The sequence below is a fragment of the Cryptotermes secundus genome, unplaced genomic scaffold, assembly GCF_002891405.2.
Source record: "Cryptotermes secundus unplaced genomic scaffold, Csec_1.0 scaffold375, whole genome shotgun sequence".
Lineage (NCBI taxonomy): Eukaryota > Metazoa > Arthropoda > Insecta > Blattodea > Kalotermitidae > Cryptotermes > Cryptotermes secundus.
The window spans coordinates 700,485-718,253 of NW_019731222.1; the positions used below are offsets into that span (position 1 = coordinate 700,485).

Below are 17,769 nucleotides of genomic sequence, written 5' to 3' on the forward strand. Positions count from 1 at the left end.
GAGGTGGATTTTTTAATTTACCATATCTTTCCAGCTGCACTATGGCCCTGGGATCGACAGCTTCTAAAAGAAATGAGTACCAGGAATCTTCCTGGGGTGTAACGGGGGGCCGGTGAGTAAGGCTGACAACCTCACCGCCATTTGTGACCCGATTGTCTGGAAAATGTGGGAGCCTCGACGTCTCACAAGCGTATGGACCTTCACAGCCTGTTACACTGAGAGTTTTACATTTTTTTTACTAGTATATTATTTGTCACCGTCCACTCTTCTATTTTAAATACGTCTTACTTACTTACTCATGAAGCTGAGCCCTTCTGGAGGAGTCGTCAATTCTGCGGCTACTCAAGAAATTCCCAGCATTGTATGGAACCAGAAGATTCATTACCGTGTTCACAAGAGCCCTTCACTGGTCCCTATCCTGAGCCAGAACAATCCAATCCATACCATCCCATCCTATCTCTCTAAGATCCATTTTAATATTGTCCACCCACCTACGCCCTGGTCTTCACAGTGGTCTCTTTCCTTCTGGCTTTCCCACCATTATCCTATACGCATTCCTCATCTCCCCCATGCTACATGCCCTGCCAACCTCATCCTCATTGACTTGATCATTCTACTTATACTTGGAGAAGAGTACAAGTTATGAAGCTCCTCATTATGCAGTTTTCTCCAACCTCCTGTCACTTCATCTCTCTTCGGTCCAAATATTTCCCTCAACACACTGTTCTCAAACACCCTCAGTCTATGTTCCTCCCTTAATGCCAGAGACCAAGTTTCACATGAATACAGAACCACAGGCAAAATTATAGTTGAGATTCTAAATACGAACCTTCGGAAATTTGCTGTGATCCTTTCTTCGAGTAACTTATTATTATTATAGAACCCCCTTGTTTATTAGCCTCACATATGGCGTTCACAGACGTTGTATCGGTAGTAATCAAATATTTTATACCTTAAAGTCACATATTTTTATCAAATACTGCTCATCAGGTGAACATTTATAAATAAAATACATTGAATGCAATAACTCGATTCCGATGGAAGTTGAATCGAATTCCAAGGATTCATTGCATATGTCGTGCCCATACTACTTAAGATAAACAACATAATTATATCCAAAATTATAAATATGTTAGGGGGTTGCCGACTGTAACTTCAAGATATAGTAAATTCGATTTCGGTAGTAAAAAAAATTGACATTTTAATGCACTGCCAGGCAACGGCTTGATAAACACCTCACTATACACGCATGCAACAGTAGAACAACAGAGTTATGCAACCCGTTTCTAGGCAACGGCTCGGTAAACACACTTCCGCGAAGGTGCAATCACGTCAGACCCCAACAGTGCTCATCTCTCATGTGACTTGTGTTTTCTGTGTGGTCTGCGTTACGCATCAGTAGAACTATGTTTTCTGCGTTTTCCGTGAAAGCAGCTACATAGCAAGAGTCCGCTTGCAACTCAGCGGAGTCCAGAAGGGTTTAGTTGAGTTCCGAGGTTACAGGGTGAATGAAACAATAAATAACAAAAAGACTTCATATTGATTTGAAATGATAGTTTCTGTGTTGAGATCCGTTTCTAGGAGACGGCTAGCGGAAACTGTGAATCCTAGTGCGCGTGTGAGTGTATAAATCAGCGATAGCTGTATGATACGTGATTAAGAGAGAGATTGTAACCGAAGTGCCAATATAGCCAACCTTCCGAACTAAAACCGGTTATTTTCGTCACGCGTACCGACTACAAGTGACGGTATTTTATGTTATAATTTGTTATTCTTGAACTTTGTGTACAAGAATTTGATGATCAACATAATTGAAGGGTTAAGCGTACAAGTTTCCCTTGTACTGTAGGTAATATGGAGATCCAGCTAGTTTAGTTGTGGATATTTTCTTCCTCGTTGGAATTCCTTGCATGCCGTACTGTTATAGTTATGGAAAACAAAATGCTAAAGAGTAATATTTTATCGGGTGTGTACATATTTTATAATGTGATGTTATATAGAGCTGGTCTACTTACATAATTATGGTGTATGAAGAGTGGTGATTGGATTTATGCAGCATGACGATGTCCGGTGGGAGTATCTGTAATAAAAATATTGTAATTAGTGACTAGTTGCATGATTGGTTAGTGCTTTGTGGTATTGTTTGAGTGCTTGTATTCTCTAGTTGAGTGACTTATCTACTTGCTTACAGTTATGATGTATATGTTGTAGCACATTGTTTTCAGTGGGAATATATGTAATTTTCTCTCATCTTGCTCCCACTTTGGAGCATAGGTCTGAGTTCTCAGTTTCATGATCATTTTGACAGAGGGTGGGACTCCTTAGGCGAGTGATCAGCTCGTCGGAAGGCCTCTTCCTAAACACAGGACACCACACGATCCCGGTTTCCGAGCGATCAAAGACAGTATATGCCTTGGACCACTCGGCTACCGTGACCGGCAATATATTTACGTGTAATTAGGATATTCTAATTAGCGAACAGTGGTACAGTTCCTTAAAATTTTACTATATGCTAGGTCACTTACATTGTTTAGTTGTGTGTACTGGGAGTTACGCTGGGAGATGTGTCTCATTGTGTTGTTGGATTGTGACTGTTGTGCATAAGGGAGTTTCCTGCATCACGCTTTCTGATGAGCATGTTTATAGGATTACGTTGAAAACTACGTGTTCTATGTTCGAAAATACATCATTCATTTTTGCATCTGTTTACAAAGCCTGAGTATGTGAAACTGTTCTAGTGTACCTAATAAGTGATCTTCATTCTCCATATGAAATAATTCTTATTTCTCCTCTATTTTACTAAATGTGTCCTGTGTCGAAGATATACTGGGCTATTTGGTATTTTGTTAGTTGGTTTCTGTGGTTTATATATTGTCACGTGTTGGTTGTGTATAACGCGACAAATAACTTCAAGCCGTATTGAATATAGTGAATTTATTCCACTCGATCTCACAATTACACAATTTACAATCTCACAATTACTGCCATCTGCAGTATCACAAATCCTTCTCCTGTAATCACTGCCATGCACTCTATACAACCCGACTCGGCGACTGCTAGATTGCAACTGACTGGTTACTCTCTATCTCTCTCTCTCGCTAGTAACTCTTATTAACCCTCAGTCGGACAGCGGAAAAACCATATCGCTTTACTGTTGCGTAAACGCCGTGTTTACGGGCGTTGCTGGGGAACCGCAGAATTCACGTGACCCCTACTTCCTGTTGCGCCATCCACGTCACAATATGTTCCCTGAATCGAGTGTTCAATATTCGTCTTTCTCCCTCTTTTATTTTCCTGGAAATCAATGCATTTTATCAGTATTTTTAAAATATGTCCGATATTTGTTTTGTTAGTTTTATGTTAGACAAATGTTGAGTAGATGGCTAATAAAGCAATGGAATTTTAACAAGCAACAGAGCGTAAAAACTAAATATCATTATACACACTGATTTTTATTAAATTCTAATCACCTTTCCTTCCTCAAGGTAAGATTACAGGCCCATGACTTCACCATATTGCCTGTGTATCTCTCTACTCACCCATTTAAAGTTATTTACCAGATCATCGACTCTTAGAATGAATGTCAGCTCACTGAAGGCCACCCCAATATCATATGTGATATTTCCTACAAACAGCAATAATCATACTGTGGACGCGAAATTTTGAGGTGGGAGCAACAATAGTATTTCTTAATTTAGGGACCTGAAGTAATGTACAGTAATAGATCTTTGAAGAATATGTAAAATTTTCAATGTGTATTTTCGTAAAATATGAAATAATCTGGCGACTGTGTAAATATTATATTTAGTTTTCAATGTGATGCCTATAACCAATGAAATAGTGGAATCAGACACGTGGCATTTAGTAAGGAGACAGATCGTAATTATACCCATACATTCATATGTAAGTAGAGAACAAATATGGCGACGTTGCAAAATGTTACGTTTATATCCGAAAATTTAAGTGTAGGCGAAATATAAGTTTACCGGGATATAATAAACTTTTCATAAAAATAAAGTTATTATGAAAATAATAATGACAAGTCTGTAGGACTACAATTCTACGTCATGCAAAAATTTGTCTTATGATTTTTGCTGGGAACTTCTTTAGTTTTAGTATCAGTGGGACGGTTTGGATAGAACACAGGGCGTTTAAAATAATAGGTTAGCGTGCTAGTGATTGATATTAAAATAATACGCAGTGTAATCACAATTGATGCCGCTAATAATTAAAATAAGAAAGTAACAACAAATCAGTCAGTTAACGACAACCCTTCACCTAAAGACGACAACAGAGCTAAATCTCAAAACACGTGGTCAAATACACGGCTACCTCGGCAAACGGACACCGCCTGCTGAATATTAGCAGAACAGACAACTGTACAATCATCCAGAGAATCATAACAAAGGAAGAAGCAGAAGACTTAACACGAATGAAAGGAAGAGAAATTAACTGAAAGAAAGAAATTAATATTCTACTTTCTTTGCCGGGATCAATATAAAGAATAAATTACAGATGAAAAAACGATTAAATTAAAATATATTAAAGCAGATATTAAGAAGGAAAAATGAAAATGAACGCCAAACGACTAAGTCATTTTTAATATTGTCACGTATGAGTGGTTTGCGTGAGTAATAATGAGTTCTGGATCAGACGATTGGATTTATTGGCACTTCTATTACAATTGCAATCAATTATAACTCACAGGCAAAGATTGTGTAAGACTCGCTCTATTCTTTACTGGACTACGAGCATCTGTTCTTCCAGTTTGACTGATTTTGTTCTGATTCATGAATCGGTCACTTCTTCAGCTTCCGTTTCCGCTGGTCACACCTCCAAGGCTGAACACTGAACTCTCTTACGAATGCCGAATGATTGACTCTCTCATGAATGCACTCTCCTGAATTGAACTTCCAGGCGAGCCGAATCACAGTCTGCAACAATTATATCCGTTGCCACGGGGATGTGTGCTCGGTGAATCGTTGCCTAACATTAGATTTCCTCTCTGTTCGTAGCCGCGGGAACGTGTGCTACCGGATCGTTGCCTAGCAATGTTCATATTCGACAAAATATCTTCTACATGAACGCACAAAATTCTCATAAGAATACATTTTCTCCGTCACGTTTTCTTGGTTAATCAGCATCACGATTCGACAAGCAGGTGCTATTGTACGACTGTAACAGTGCCTTGATAAAAAGAGACATTATTTTCTCTGCATTTATTTCTTATTTACAAGACAGAAATTTTAGAACCTTGCCGACCATCAATATCATCTTCATGAAGCTTGTAACAATGAACATGATTTTGTCGCATCGAAGTCAGAATTATTTTTCATAATTAAACTTGCATTATGTTACGCATGGGGCACGCGGTAGCATAGATGGTTGAGACACTATGCTACAAGCCGGAAGGTCGCGGGTTCAAGTTCCGATGAGGATATTGGATTTTCTTAATTGACCAAATCCTTCCAGCCGCACTATGGTCCTGGGGTCGACTCAGCCTCTAACAGAAATGAGTACCAGGAATATTCTTGGGGGTAAAGGGCCGCCAGCTCTTAGGGCTGACAAACTTGCCGCCATCTGTGAGCCTATTTTCTAGAAAGTATGGGAACCTCAACATCATACAACCTTATGGGTCTCCACTTCCTGTTACAGGGATAGCTTTACTTTTTACTTCTATACTCACTTATGTTACGCGTAGTTCATGTAGACCTAGGCCAAAATTTGTTGTGTTGTATTCAAGTCGAAATCTCCCCGCTAGATTAGTTGAATCTTCCTATTGGTGTCTTGTAATGCAATGGAGTTAAGCTGTTCCCTGTTTCAGACAATTCTGAATCAGAGGAATGTACTTAAACCTTCTCAATATGAAGCCAGAAACCAATGTTTCGGATGTTTCTTCCCTCTCCATCATCAGGGTCATTCATCACATAGACCCTGATTAGGGACACGGGGGAGATATTCGAAAGGTTGGTTTCTAACTTAACACTGACACGGCTTCTCTTCCGTGAATATTTCAGCACATTGCTTCGCCTTGAAACCTAAAATGTTACAGAATCAGATAAGTGTTTGCCTACATGAGCTTCAACCTACCATCTTGATCTTGTGATAAATTAAGTGGATCAAGAACAAAGTTTTCTCACTTGTATTCCCGAGGTGACTTGGGTTTCCTGGTTTCCCTCAATCCCTTTAAGTGAGTAAGAGGAAAGTAAAAAGTTGTTCCTGTTCTTAAACAAGTAAGCACTACGCCGTGAAGGCTTATGGGGGACTGGATGTATAGAGCCATATTTTCCTAACCTCGGCACTAGTTGGAGCTGAATGGTCAGCTTCACGCTCGTCCGCTTTATCCGCGTGAAAACAGTCTCCCGGTACCCATTGGATAGGAAGCTGGTTGAACCCCAGAGCCGGTCGGAACGACGAAGAGAGGAGAAAATTCTTGCCCCTACCGGTACTCGAACTCTGACTCCTCGGACGTCCAGTCAGTAGCCAGTCGCTATACCGACTGAGCTATCCCTGCTCCTAACAGGAAAGTAGTAAGTTAAATATATCACCACTACGTCATTCCAGATCCTTTTGTTCAATGTCATTCACTAATTGCAACATATGCAATCTAAGTTACTGACAGCGTTGTTAAATAAACAACACAAATAAATATGATAATTATATGATAATGGATGTAGATTCTACTTTCACATTTCGACCAGTAACGTTAGTCGGCTTATAATTCTGTCACTACAGCATCACCTTGCAATATAATACAGGGTGATTCTAAATTATTGTCGGGGTCTATGTTTTATAGTCCACAGAAAACCGGAGAAATATTTAGAAGCACTCTATATAATATACAATATTTATTTGAAGAAGCCTCAAAATCATTGACATGAAACCCAAATGGATCAACAAATTTATAATACCCCCCGCACAGATAAAAAGACATACGTTCTTTCAAAGTAGTTCTTTATAGAGAGGCGTTTCAGTGATTTTGAGTGCGGTAATACACGTTGCAGTATTTGGATACACTTAGACCTGTTTTGCTCTAACTCAACGAGCCGGCGCAACATCAGCGCCTGCTGGTGTTACACGGTAGAAAACCAATTAACAATTGAAACGCGATGTTGATGAAGTCTTGTCATGGCAAGGATGGAATTTATCGGAAGCCATTTTCAACACAGTAGCTTTTCAATATAAAATAGAAATCAACCTCTTTACTAGTATATTTTGCACACATTCATATCGATCTGTAATTAATTTAACTTAAAACTAATATATACAATGCATACATATCGTAAATAAATTTATATTACGATACATGTTGCTCATGATTACGAAAGAACGTGAGACTGCCAATGAGTGTAGATAATTATTGTTCTGTATACCGTATTTACGCATGTATAGGCCGCGTGCATGTATAGGCTGCAGCACAATTTTCAGACAGAAATTATAGAAAAAATAATTTTCTTGGAATATTATTTCAGGAGTAGAACAGCCTGTATTACTAATTACGAATATAATTTGTTTTAAATGAAGTGTGATTTCGAATATGTCGAATATAAGCCGCACCCCAGTTTTTCTCTTGAATTTTTGGCAAAAAATGTGCGGCCTATACATGTGTAAATACGGTAAATGATAGAGATAATTGGTAGACCTCCAAATGTGCTTTACTGGTGTGATAGTGGAGTACGCTAGTCGAAGTTCAGTAAATTTACAGTTTGATAAAGCATCGTTAAATAACTTGCATCAGATAGAGAAAGAAACTTTTATACGCAGTTTAATTCCGTTAACAATGCAACTATTTCTATCACTCCTTCCTTTCGAAACATGTTTCGACCCCAAACGGCCATCATCAGGTGTCTCAGCTATGTCAAAGTTGTTCCACTATACAGCATGTCCACTTCACACATCAGATACAACTGAGATATTTCACATCTCCACACACAAGGGAAGACAACATCATACTCAGATGGAGAGAACGACATATAAGCAAGGGGAAAAACGTAACAACAACAACAACGGATTTACGCACCGAAAACAACACGCGAACACCCAGGACGCTGAAGTATAAAAATCCAAAGTGAGGTATATGTATATATTGTGTAAGATTTGAGGCTTTCACGGCGGTGACTATGAAGAAAGCGGTCTTCTAGGATTTGGCACCGTGTATATGTGGTGTTAACCGACGTTTCGGAGGAACGTATCGCCTCCATCTTCAGGGTAGAAGAAAAAATATAAGAAATCTGCAAGCGAAGAGACCGTGAGAACCGGTAAAAGCAGACTGGAAACGTCGGTTAACACCACATATACACTGAGCCAAATTCCAGAAGACTGCTTTCTTTATGTATATATTGTTTGGACAAGTGGACAGCGCTCCTAGTGCAGATGTAAAGAAAAGAATTTCCAAACTTTCAGCAAAAAAAAAAAATAATAAATTCAAAGTAAATTTCAGCGTATGGCATTTTAACTAATGTCAATTAAGTATCGGTTATAACATCCAATGTTTTAAATCGTGAAATATCGCAGTTATGTATGATGTGAAAAATTGGACATTCTATACAGTCTCACATACAGGTGACACACCTGATAATGGCCGTTTGGGGACGAAATATATTGTGGAGGGAAGGAATAATAGAAATAGTTGTATTATTGACTGAATTTTATTGTGTATAAGAGATATATTAGTGCATCAGGGTGCTTAAATACAATATAAAGGCTGTAACTTTATCTCCGTACGTATTTCTCCGATTTACAATCATATGGAATATCTAAGAATGCTAATATAGGCATATCTGTTGTTCTGGATACGTGTCAAGCGTGGTCTCGCGCCCTGAGAGAACAGAATGTTGAAAGTCTGTAGAATAAGATGCCTAGGAGACCACCTGGACCTGTAAGAGAGAAAAACTGGAGGCTCGAGTCAATAGCATGATGAAGTTCTTCATAATGTTACATGACGGCTGAAAGCCGAAATGATGGAAACGGAGCAAACGTCAATTGCTAGACAACGGCTCGGTAATTATCTTTCCGCGGCATCGATCATTAAGAAAGACTAGTTTCCGTTACAACGAATAGCAGCGAATGAGCCGTTGCCAGGTAACAAATAGCTAAACAAAGTCATCCCCCTGACAACAGAGAAACCGTTCGACATGGTGACTTCTATTCCGGCCGCGTGGAACTTATAAAAGGCTGTGCATTTGTGAATTCGAGAGTGAGTCTGAGATCAGTCCGAGATTAGTGAGAGATTCTTCAGAGAGATTCGTCACCCAGACTTCGTTCAGAAGTAGTTCAATGAGTGAGCTTTTTATTATTGACTGAAATCGTAAAGAAGTTCCAATAATTCCAGTCATCAGATTCAGAACCCATTGTTATTAGTCACGCAAACCCCGAATACGTGACAACAGTTTCTAAAGTTCGTCGAATATAATTTAAAAAAATACAAAATTATCTCTGAGCTTAACTAATTAAGCACAATGCCATGAAGACATGTGGGGGGTGGATGTACTCATTGGGTAGGAGCCTAGATGGGTCCCAAAATCGGTCTGGAAAACGTAGAGAAGAGAAAACTTGAGCTCCTGCTGGGACTCGAACTCCGACCACTCGGTCATCTAGCCCGTAGCCAGTCGCTATACCGACACCTATAGATTAAGGAGGAAGCGACTGACGGGATATGAACTACATATGGGGGATATGAGGAAGGCAGGAAAATTTTCCTCCGAACACTGGATAAACACAGACTTAGACTGGAGGATGTTATTAAAATGGATCGCAAAAGAATAGGAAATAATTGTGTGGAGTCAGGAAGGGAACCAGCGGCGGTCTTTTGTGAACACGGCAATGATCCTTCGGTTCCCACAAAAGTTGAATAATTTTCTGATCAGCTAAGAGATTACTGCTTTATACATAAGATTTTAGGCCGGTAAGATTGTCTGTAATAATTATGTATAAAGGGAATACCCTTCTGAATACGGAAATGGATTTCAAGTTCCAAAACATTTGTTTACTAGCCGAAGTAATCTTATCTTTGAAGAATGTCGTCTTCTGGGATGTGGCGCCATATAGATCTTGTGTGAACCGACGTTTCGGAGAGCGTATCGTCTCCATCTTCAGGGTAGAAAAATCTTAACTTTCCTAGGAGGGTTTTGATCCATGCAGCCAGTTGCTTATTCTAACGGGCCATATGGCAACATATTACAGTTTCATCGATAATAAATTAATTAGAACGTCAAACTGCATTTCTTTTCATCTTCACAACTTGTGTAGAAATATAATGTAGGTTAATTATGTATTGAATGTTTCGACAATTCGACCATCATCAGGTGGGCACATTCGCTGTTGACTGCACTGCTTATCCTTTATATTTTTCAATGTTTGCAGTGTGTATATTTTGTGTTGTCGGTTTGCTACGTTGGCATATAATCCTACGATATACGTTCCTGTTAAAATACTAAATTCGAACATTGTTAGACTGTTCTCTTTTATTGCCAGTGGGGTGGGGCTAAGTCCCTTGTACTGCGGCCACTTCTGGCCTATTGTACCAGCCCCAGATGATAGGTGAGGGTGATCGTGGAGCAATTGGTGGAATGAAGATTAGCAGGTGAAACCGAAGTACTCGGATAAAACCTGCCCCAGCGCCACTTTTCCCACCACAAATCCCACTTGACCAGATCTGGGCTCGAACCCGGGCCGCGGCGGTGGGAAGCCAGCGACTAACTGCTATGGCGCAGTTGTTAGACTGTTAAAATTTATTGAATCCGAAAGTCGTTTCATAATCAAAGGTTTGGTCTTTCCATGGGTTGTTCTGGTATTTTGTAGTTGTAGATGTGGGTATTCACACATAAATTTCATGCATTCGTTACGCTGTCACGCGGGTCATCCTGTTGTTTTTCTTTGTTGAATTTTGTGTTTCTGGTGGTGTAATTCTTTCTGGTTGTTTTCCTTCCCTCTTCTGATTGTATCGGACGAGCTTATGTTGGTGTTCTGTCATGAGTGATGATTGTGTAAGTGATAGGTTCCACTATCCCATACGCAGACTGACATAATTTGTGATTATTTTCGTCTTTTTTTGAAAAATTCACGGAGTCCACATCAGAAAGTAAAACAACAAATTCCATTCTTCATTGGTCTATGCCTCGCGTACTCTTCCCGTGCCGAACAGTTGTTTCATAGTTCTTATGTCCAGCTGTCCGTAATGAACTGCTCATAACAACAATTGGACGCTATAACCTACCACTGCTAGCTGGGTACTTCAACAACTGGCCGGACTACAAGTAGACTCTAAAGAGACAACGCAGGGCAATTATGCAACTCCCGTTAAAAATTCGAAATCGTGCGTAGAGTTACCTATCTGGAACCAGAGTTCAACTGCAACAGTGACGTAAGTACAGAAATAAAACATCGCATTCTCTCTGCAAATAGACATTTGCATGGATTCAGGAATCAATTCAAATCACACCTGACCAAACGAAAATGAATTATGAGCCTGTGTACGGAGTGTGTGTTTCTGAGACTTACAAAAGACTTACACAAATTAACATCCATGCCCTCAGTGGGATTCGAACCCACGATCCCGGTTTCCAAGCGAGCGAAGACAGTACATGCCTTAGACCGCTCGGCTACCGTGACCGGCATGCATTAAACACACACAGACCCAAATACATTAGCATATATTCATTCATCTATTCACATTCCTGTTGCTCCCACTTGGAGCATAGAGCATCCGTGAAGCACTCCGTTTCACTTCCGTTTCCTAATCTTGTAGACAATCGGAAGGACTCCTTGGACTGGGGATCAGCCCGTCGCAAGGCCGATACCTGCACAGGACAACACTAAGACAGAATAAACGTAGACAAACGTCCATGCCTCGAGTAGGGTGCATACATTATGGATAAATAACCAAATATAGATGCACTGTGATATATTTCGAGATATCACAGACACGGAAATACCTCCACAATACAAGCCAATGTTCTGCCGTTACGCGTGGAAAACTGAAATTGGGTAACGACATTTCCCCCATACAGATATCAAAATTATGCCATAATTATTCCTTCGTCAAAACCGTGTTTCTGAAGATGTGCTGGACCATTTGTTCCCAATTACTGTTCCTCATCAAAATGTTATGTTTTCTCCAAACAGACGGGGACGGAGATGCCGATCTAGGGGGCAGCACCGGTGGCGGCGGCGGAGGGAAGCGCCGTCGGTCGCGGACCAACTTCAACAGCTGGCAGTTGGAGGAACTGGAGCGGGCCTTCCTGGCGAGCCACTACCCGGATGTGTTCATGAGGGAGGCGCTCGCAATGAGACTGGACCTCAAGGAGTCGCGGGTCGCGGTGAGTTAGTGGTGGGACCGCCCGGACAATAAGGGCTTCATGAAGCTTATGTCAAACAAACCTTATGATGTGAGGGGCGACAGAGGCCTATGATTCAGGAGTTGATTTGTAACGTAAAGTTTTCCAGGACCAGAGCATACCCACTGGTATAGATTTCACTTTAGAAAACATATTCTTTAATATGATAATTGTAACTACAAATATAATAGTTTAGTAACGATAGTGACTATGAGTTACACAGATGGGGCTCAGGTTCCCTGGAGGAGTAATGACATTTTATTTACCACTGCGTTCAGACTGGCTATAGTGTTTATCCAGTCTCCTAGCGAATGTTCCGGTTGATCTCCAAGGGGTCAAGGAATTTTGACGTGACACTAACAATGCACATGCATCTACTGCTGATATTATAAATGCATGGAGTTATAACCCCAAGCTCCCATGTTTTCAAAATATACCACGAATTCTCTTCTTTCCAACTCATTATCAAGGGGTTACTTAGGGCACATAATGTATTATTTTATATCAATATTTCTCCCAGAGCAATTGTGTTACATCTCTTCCTAACATTGAACACAGGACCCCTATAGCGAGGGCAGGTCTTGTCGTCCCTCAGGACGACAGATGTTCCTTCAAGCGACCCTCAGCAACTTGTAATGGAGCTCACAGCGGCTGCATTCCGAGCGTAACGGGGCGTTAAGGGACCGGTGTTGTCAGAGCCTCAGTTCCATTGCCTACCATGCACAGGCTTCAGTCCGTCCGCTCTCCGGACCAGGGTACATCATATCTCGTGCAGGCAACCTCAAAATAACAAAACAAATAAACCCTTTGGCATGTAGTCCGCAAGCGAACTATATCGACCGAGCGACAGCCGCTTGTCGGCGAAGTTAGTGCCAAATTTAGCGGATAGAGGGTGTCGCGTGGTCAGCGCAACGAATCCCAACGGCCGTTAATTTCGGTTTTCTAGACCGGAGCATCTGTTTCCTTGAAATAGCTCCTCAATTATCCTCACGAGGCTGAATGTACCCCGTTCCAGACCCACTACTTCTCAGAAAATCTGGTAGCGCTGGGAATCCACCACGGTACATTTGGATCTGTAGGCAAGAACTCTGACCACTAGACCAGAGAGGCCGTATAATCTGAGGCTATATAAAGTGAGAACCCTATACAGTCCAAGCCTGCTCTGTCACCAGATACAAATAAAGCAAAATCGTGAACTGTCAGAGGCTCTGTTGGTAGCATGTTAGCAACAGGCATTATGAAAATTAACATAACGAAACAGAAGTCTCAAGCTGTGAGATATCACAATCGTTTGTTCTTCCTGCAAATCATGGCGACCACCGCAGCGCCCACGAGAGTTACAGCAGCAACAATACTCGATGTACAAGGAGCACGCCCTATAGACAAAAAAAAAAAAAGAACTGTGCAGTTGACAGCTGTCTCCTGTTTGTTTGGTCATTGCGTGGGGGCACGTACAGTACAACTTCCCGTAAATGGAGAAAAAGCTGAAGATATTTCGTAGAAGTTTAAGGGTAAATTTGACTGCTTACATTTATGTCGATCTCACTTACTTACTTATGGAGCTGAGGCCGCACCATAGCTCAAGCGGTTAGTCGCTGGCTTCCCACAAAGGCGGCCCGGGTTCGATCCCGGGTCTGGTCAAGTGGGATTTGTGGTGGACAAAGTGGCGCTGGGGCAGGTTTTCTCCAAGTACTTCGGTTTACCCTGCCAATCTTCATTCCACCAATTGCTCCAGAATCACCCTCACCTATCATCTGGGGCTGGTACAATAGGCCAGAAGTGGCCGCAGTACAAGGGACTTAGTCCCACCCCACTAGCAATAAAAATTACCTGTTGAGTTCAGCCCTTCTTGAGGAGCGGCCAAATTTGCAGCTTCTCAAGAATTTCCCAGCATTTTATGGAACCCGAAAGTTCATTACCGTGCTCACAAGAGCCCTCCACTGGTCCCTATCCTGAGCTAGATCTATCCAATCAATACCATCCCATCCTATCTCTCTAAGATCCATTTTATTATTGTCCACCCACCTATGCTTTTGTCTTCCCAGTGGTGTCTTTCCTTCTGGTTTTCCCACCAATATCCTATATGCATTCCTCTTCTCCCCCATTCGTGTTACATGACCTGCCCACCTGATCCTCCTTGACTTGTCCATTCTAATTATACTTGGAGAAGAGTACAAGTTATGAAGTTCGTCATTATGCAGTTTTCTCCAACCTCCTGTCAATTCATCTCTCTTCGGTACTTTCATATCGATCTCTTTACGTAATTAAGCGCATAAAATAATACAGTCTTGCCATTTCTTTTCGAAGTTTACACATTTCCTTTTGAAAAAACATGCACTACTTGATGAAGAATGTGGGGCCAGGGTAGCGTAGTCGGTATAGCGACGGGCTACGGACTGGAGGCGGATCGGTCTGAGTTCGAGTACCTGTAGGGTCTTCTCCAAGTCGTCCAGACAAGCTGAGGGGTCCATCTAACCTGCTATCCAATGGGTACCAGAGCTCTTTCCCCTGGGGTAAAAGCGGCAGGGGCATGGATCTGACCATTCACCTCCAGCTAGTGCCGAGGTCAAGAAAATGTGGAACTATACATCGACTCCCCCATACATCTTCATGGAGTAGTGTTTATTTATTTAAGCATAAAGACAAATTTACTTGATGAAGAATAAATTAATGTTTCTTAGAAATATTATATCGGGTCTAGAAAACCGAAATTAACTGCCGTGGGGATTCGATACGCTGCCCACGCGACATCCTCTATCCGCAGAAGTTGGCACTAAATTCGCCGACAAGCGGCATCGCTCGGTCGGTATAGTTCGCTTGCGGACTACAGAAAACTGAGTTTTCCTTCAGTACGTCAGTCAGACGAAAGATTACTACGTTAAATGGACATACTGACACTAACAGTTTGAAAATCCCTGTCCATATGATTCTCACTGATTCCATTTTCATGGAACGAAGTTTCGTTGGGCAAGATAAATCTCTCGTTAATTAACATTCTATTTTAACTACATGCAAGTTGTGTTGTCTGTATTTTGTTATTGTAGTTACAAATTGATTGCTCTTCAAGTACGTACGAGAGAGACAGCGGAATAGAACAGGAAATGAAATTGCGATGCAAAGTGGTGACTGGGGGTGAGGGAGCTGGCTAACTGCTGGAAGAAGAAGCAGTCAGCAAAAAAGTACATTATAATGGGGCTGACTGGGCTGAAAGAATAACCTGAAATTCAACGTTAAGTATATTGATTTAGGTGTTCGGTGCGGACAGTTGCTCTGTCTTTATGCACGAAATCGATGTAATATAAGTAGTTGAATTAAAAGTTGGATACAAACACACTTTCATATACGAGTATTCAACCCCTCCCCCCCTTCGGGTCATTGAAATTCAAAACGGATAATTTCTTTACCTCATTTCTATGTCGTAGCTGTACCATAGGATCGTCAAGGAATTCAGGTTCTCAAATAAAGAAATATATGCCATAACAGCATCATCATCATCAGTAATCTGTCAAGACGACAGGTCCACAGTCTGTTCCAAAACAATTCCTCCACTTAATGCGATCTAGAGCTTCCTCCTTCAAATGAAAATATCCTCTTCTGTCCCCAAGGTCATCCAGCATCTTCTTACGTCTTCTTCCTCGTCTTCTTGTCACTTCTATCCGCCCCTCTATCTTTCCTTCAATAACTTCTTTTAGAAGGCAGTTTCTGCGTAAAACATGAGCAATCCAATTAGCTATCAACTTTATATAATGTCGCGCGTTTCTTAGGTAACGCGACAAAAAATTTTGTGGGTCTCGGATTTGGACTAATATTTATTTACACTCACAAATACAATTATTCACACTTATAACGTCTTCGGATCTTTCGTCTTCAGTGTTATACACTCTCGCACGCTATTCTCGGTGGAGCGTCTTCTGCTCTGCTCGGAGCTCACCTGTTCTTAGCTCTCGTCGGATATGAATTCTACTGGTCTCTTGTCGGATACGAACTACTGGTCTCAAAGTAAAGGTCACATTGCGACTGACGGTCAGTCAGTCAGTAAGTCATCATGTTGAGCCCCATCGATATTAATTATTACCGTTCCACAGTTACGGTCCTGTATTGTGCGGCGCCCTCTCTGACGAGAGGACTGTTCTGTATTTTGCATATGCTACTGACCATAATATATTAACCTACACTAAAATTTTTGTATCATTTCATATTTGATGGTAGAAACCTCTGTGAACTTACAAAGTTAAGCCCATTGTTGACCATACTCGAACACTGAAACTATCTTCTTAAATTTCTTTAGCGCAAAAGTAAAAGGCTTCATTTGTTTAAATATATTTTACTACCTTAAAATGTGTGAATTTTATGATGATCACGTAAGCCTATCAGCAGTTACCGAGACAAATTCAAAACTTTATTATGGTAGGCACACACAACACTAAATTTAATACTTAATTTAAAACAATTTTATATAGACTGAAATTGTTATGCCATATTGCGGTCACAGCAATGTAGAAAGTCTTATGCAAGCGCGGAATGAGAACATCACAAGGGTAAATTGCAGAGTACAAAACAGAATTACAACAAGGTACACGCTCTTCCTCAGCAATCCCTGGGGCAGCTAGATGGATAGGCAGAAGGATGAATGTGTTAATTAATGGACGTAACTATAAACTTGATTGCTGGATCAATTAAATCAACACCTAGCCTATAAATAAATATTACTTAGTCTGTATTCTTTGATACAGGCCTGTAAAACTTTATCGCCTAATGTAAATAATAAATGTTTATTTTTATCTCCAACTGAAAGAACATAACCATGCAAAAACTTAAACATAGATTGTGAGCGTGGGAATAACAGTGTAGATTGGTAGAGAGCATACAATACAGAATGGTTCAAATATCAGTAAACTTAAAATATTCTCTCGTATTAACGGGAATGTGCAGATTTAAACTAGCCAATCAATTTGTAGGTCAGTATTACAGCGTTGTCAGCTGGGTACTGTGCATGGATGATCTCATTTTCTTTTAAATACATCTACTAATAAAGAATTTCTAACGTGTTGTTACATGTAGATCCATTGCTACGCAACGTGTTGGTGAATAAGTTCCCACGAAGACAGATTCTTGGTAAACAGTCGATTACTAGGTTACGCAACAATAGATGAGACTGTTTTCTATGACGTGTGCGCCAAGCAACAGTAGAGTAACGGGGCTATGCAATTCGTTTCTAAGCAACGGCTGGGTAAACACATTTCCGTGTATCGGACCATGTTATAAAAGCGGTGGCGTCATCAACAATAGAGAAGGTGTTTTCCTTGGGGTCTGTGTAGAGTGTTTATAAGAGAGATGAATGCAGTGACAGAATGAGTTGAGGGGCAGTTACGAGTCAGTCGTAAGCTAAAGGAGTGAGTCTAGAAGAATTTTTAGTTCCGAGGTTCCAGAGTGA

At 40.8% G+C, this 17,769-nt stretch overlaps 1 protein-coding gene across 1 annotated transcript in view; it reads left to right on the plus strand.

Moving 5' to 3' along the window:
• Positions 1-17,769, plus strand: part of LOC111866481 (homeobox protein unc-4-like) — a 111,526-nt gene that overhangs the window by 75,801 nt on the left and 17,956 nt on the right. Inside the window, exon 2 of the mRNA XM_023855456.2 lies at positions 12,124-12,317. Within this exon, the coding sequence (XP_023711224.1) occupies positions 12,124-12,317 (194 nt within the window). The remainder of the gene's footprint in view (positions 1-12,123; positions 12,318-17,769) is intronic.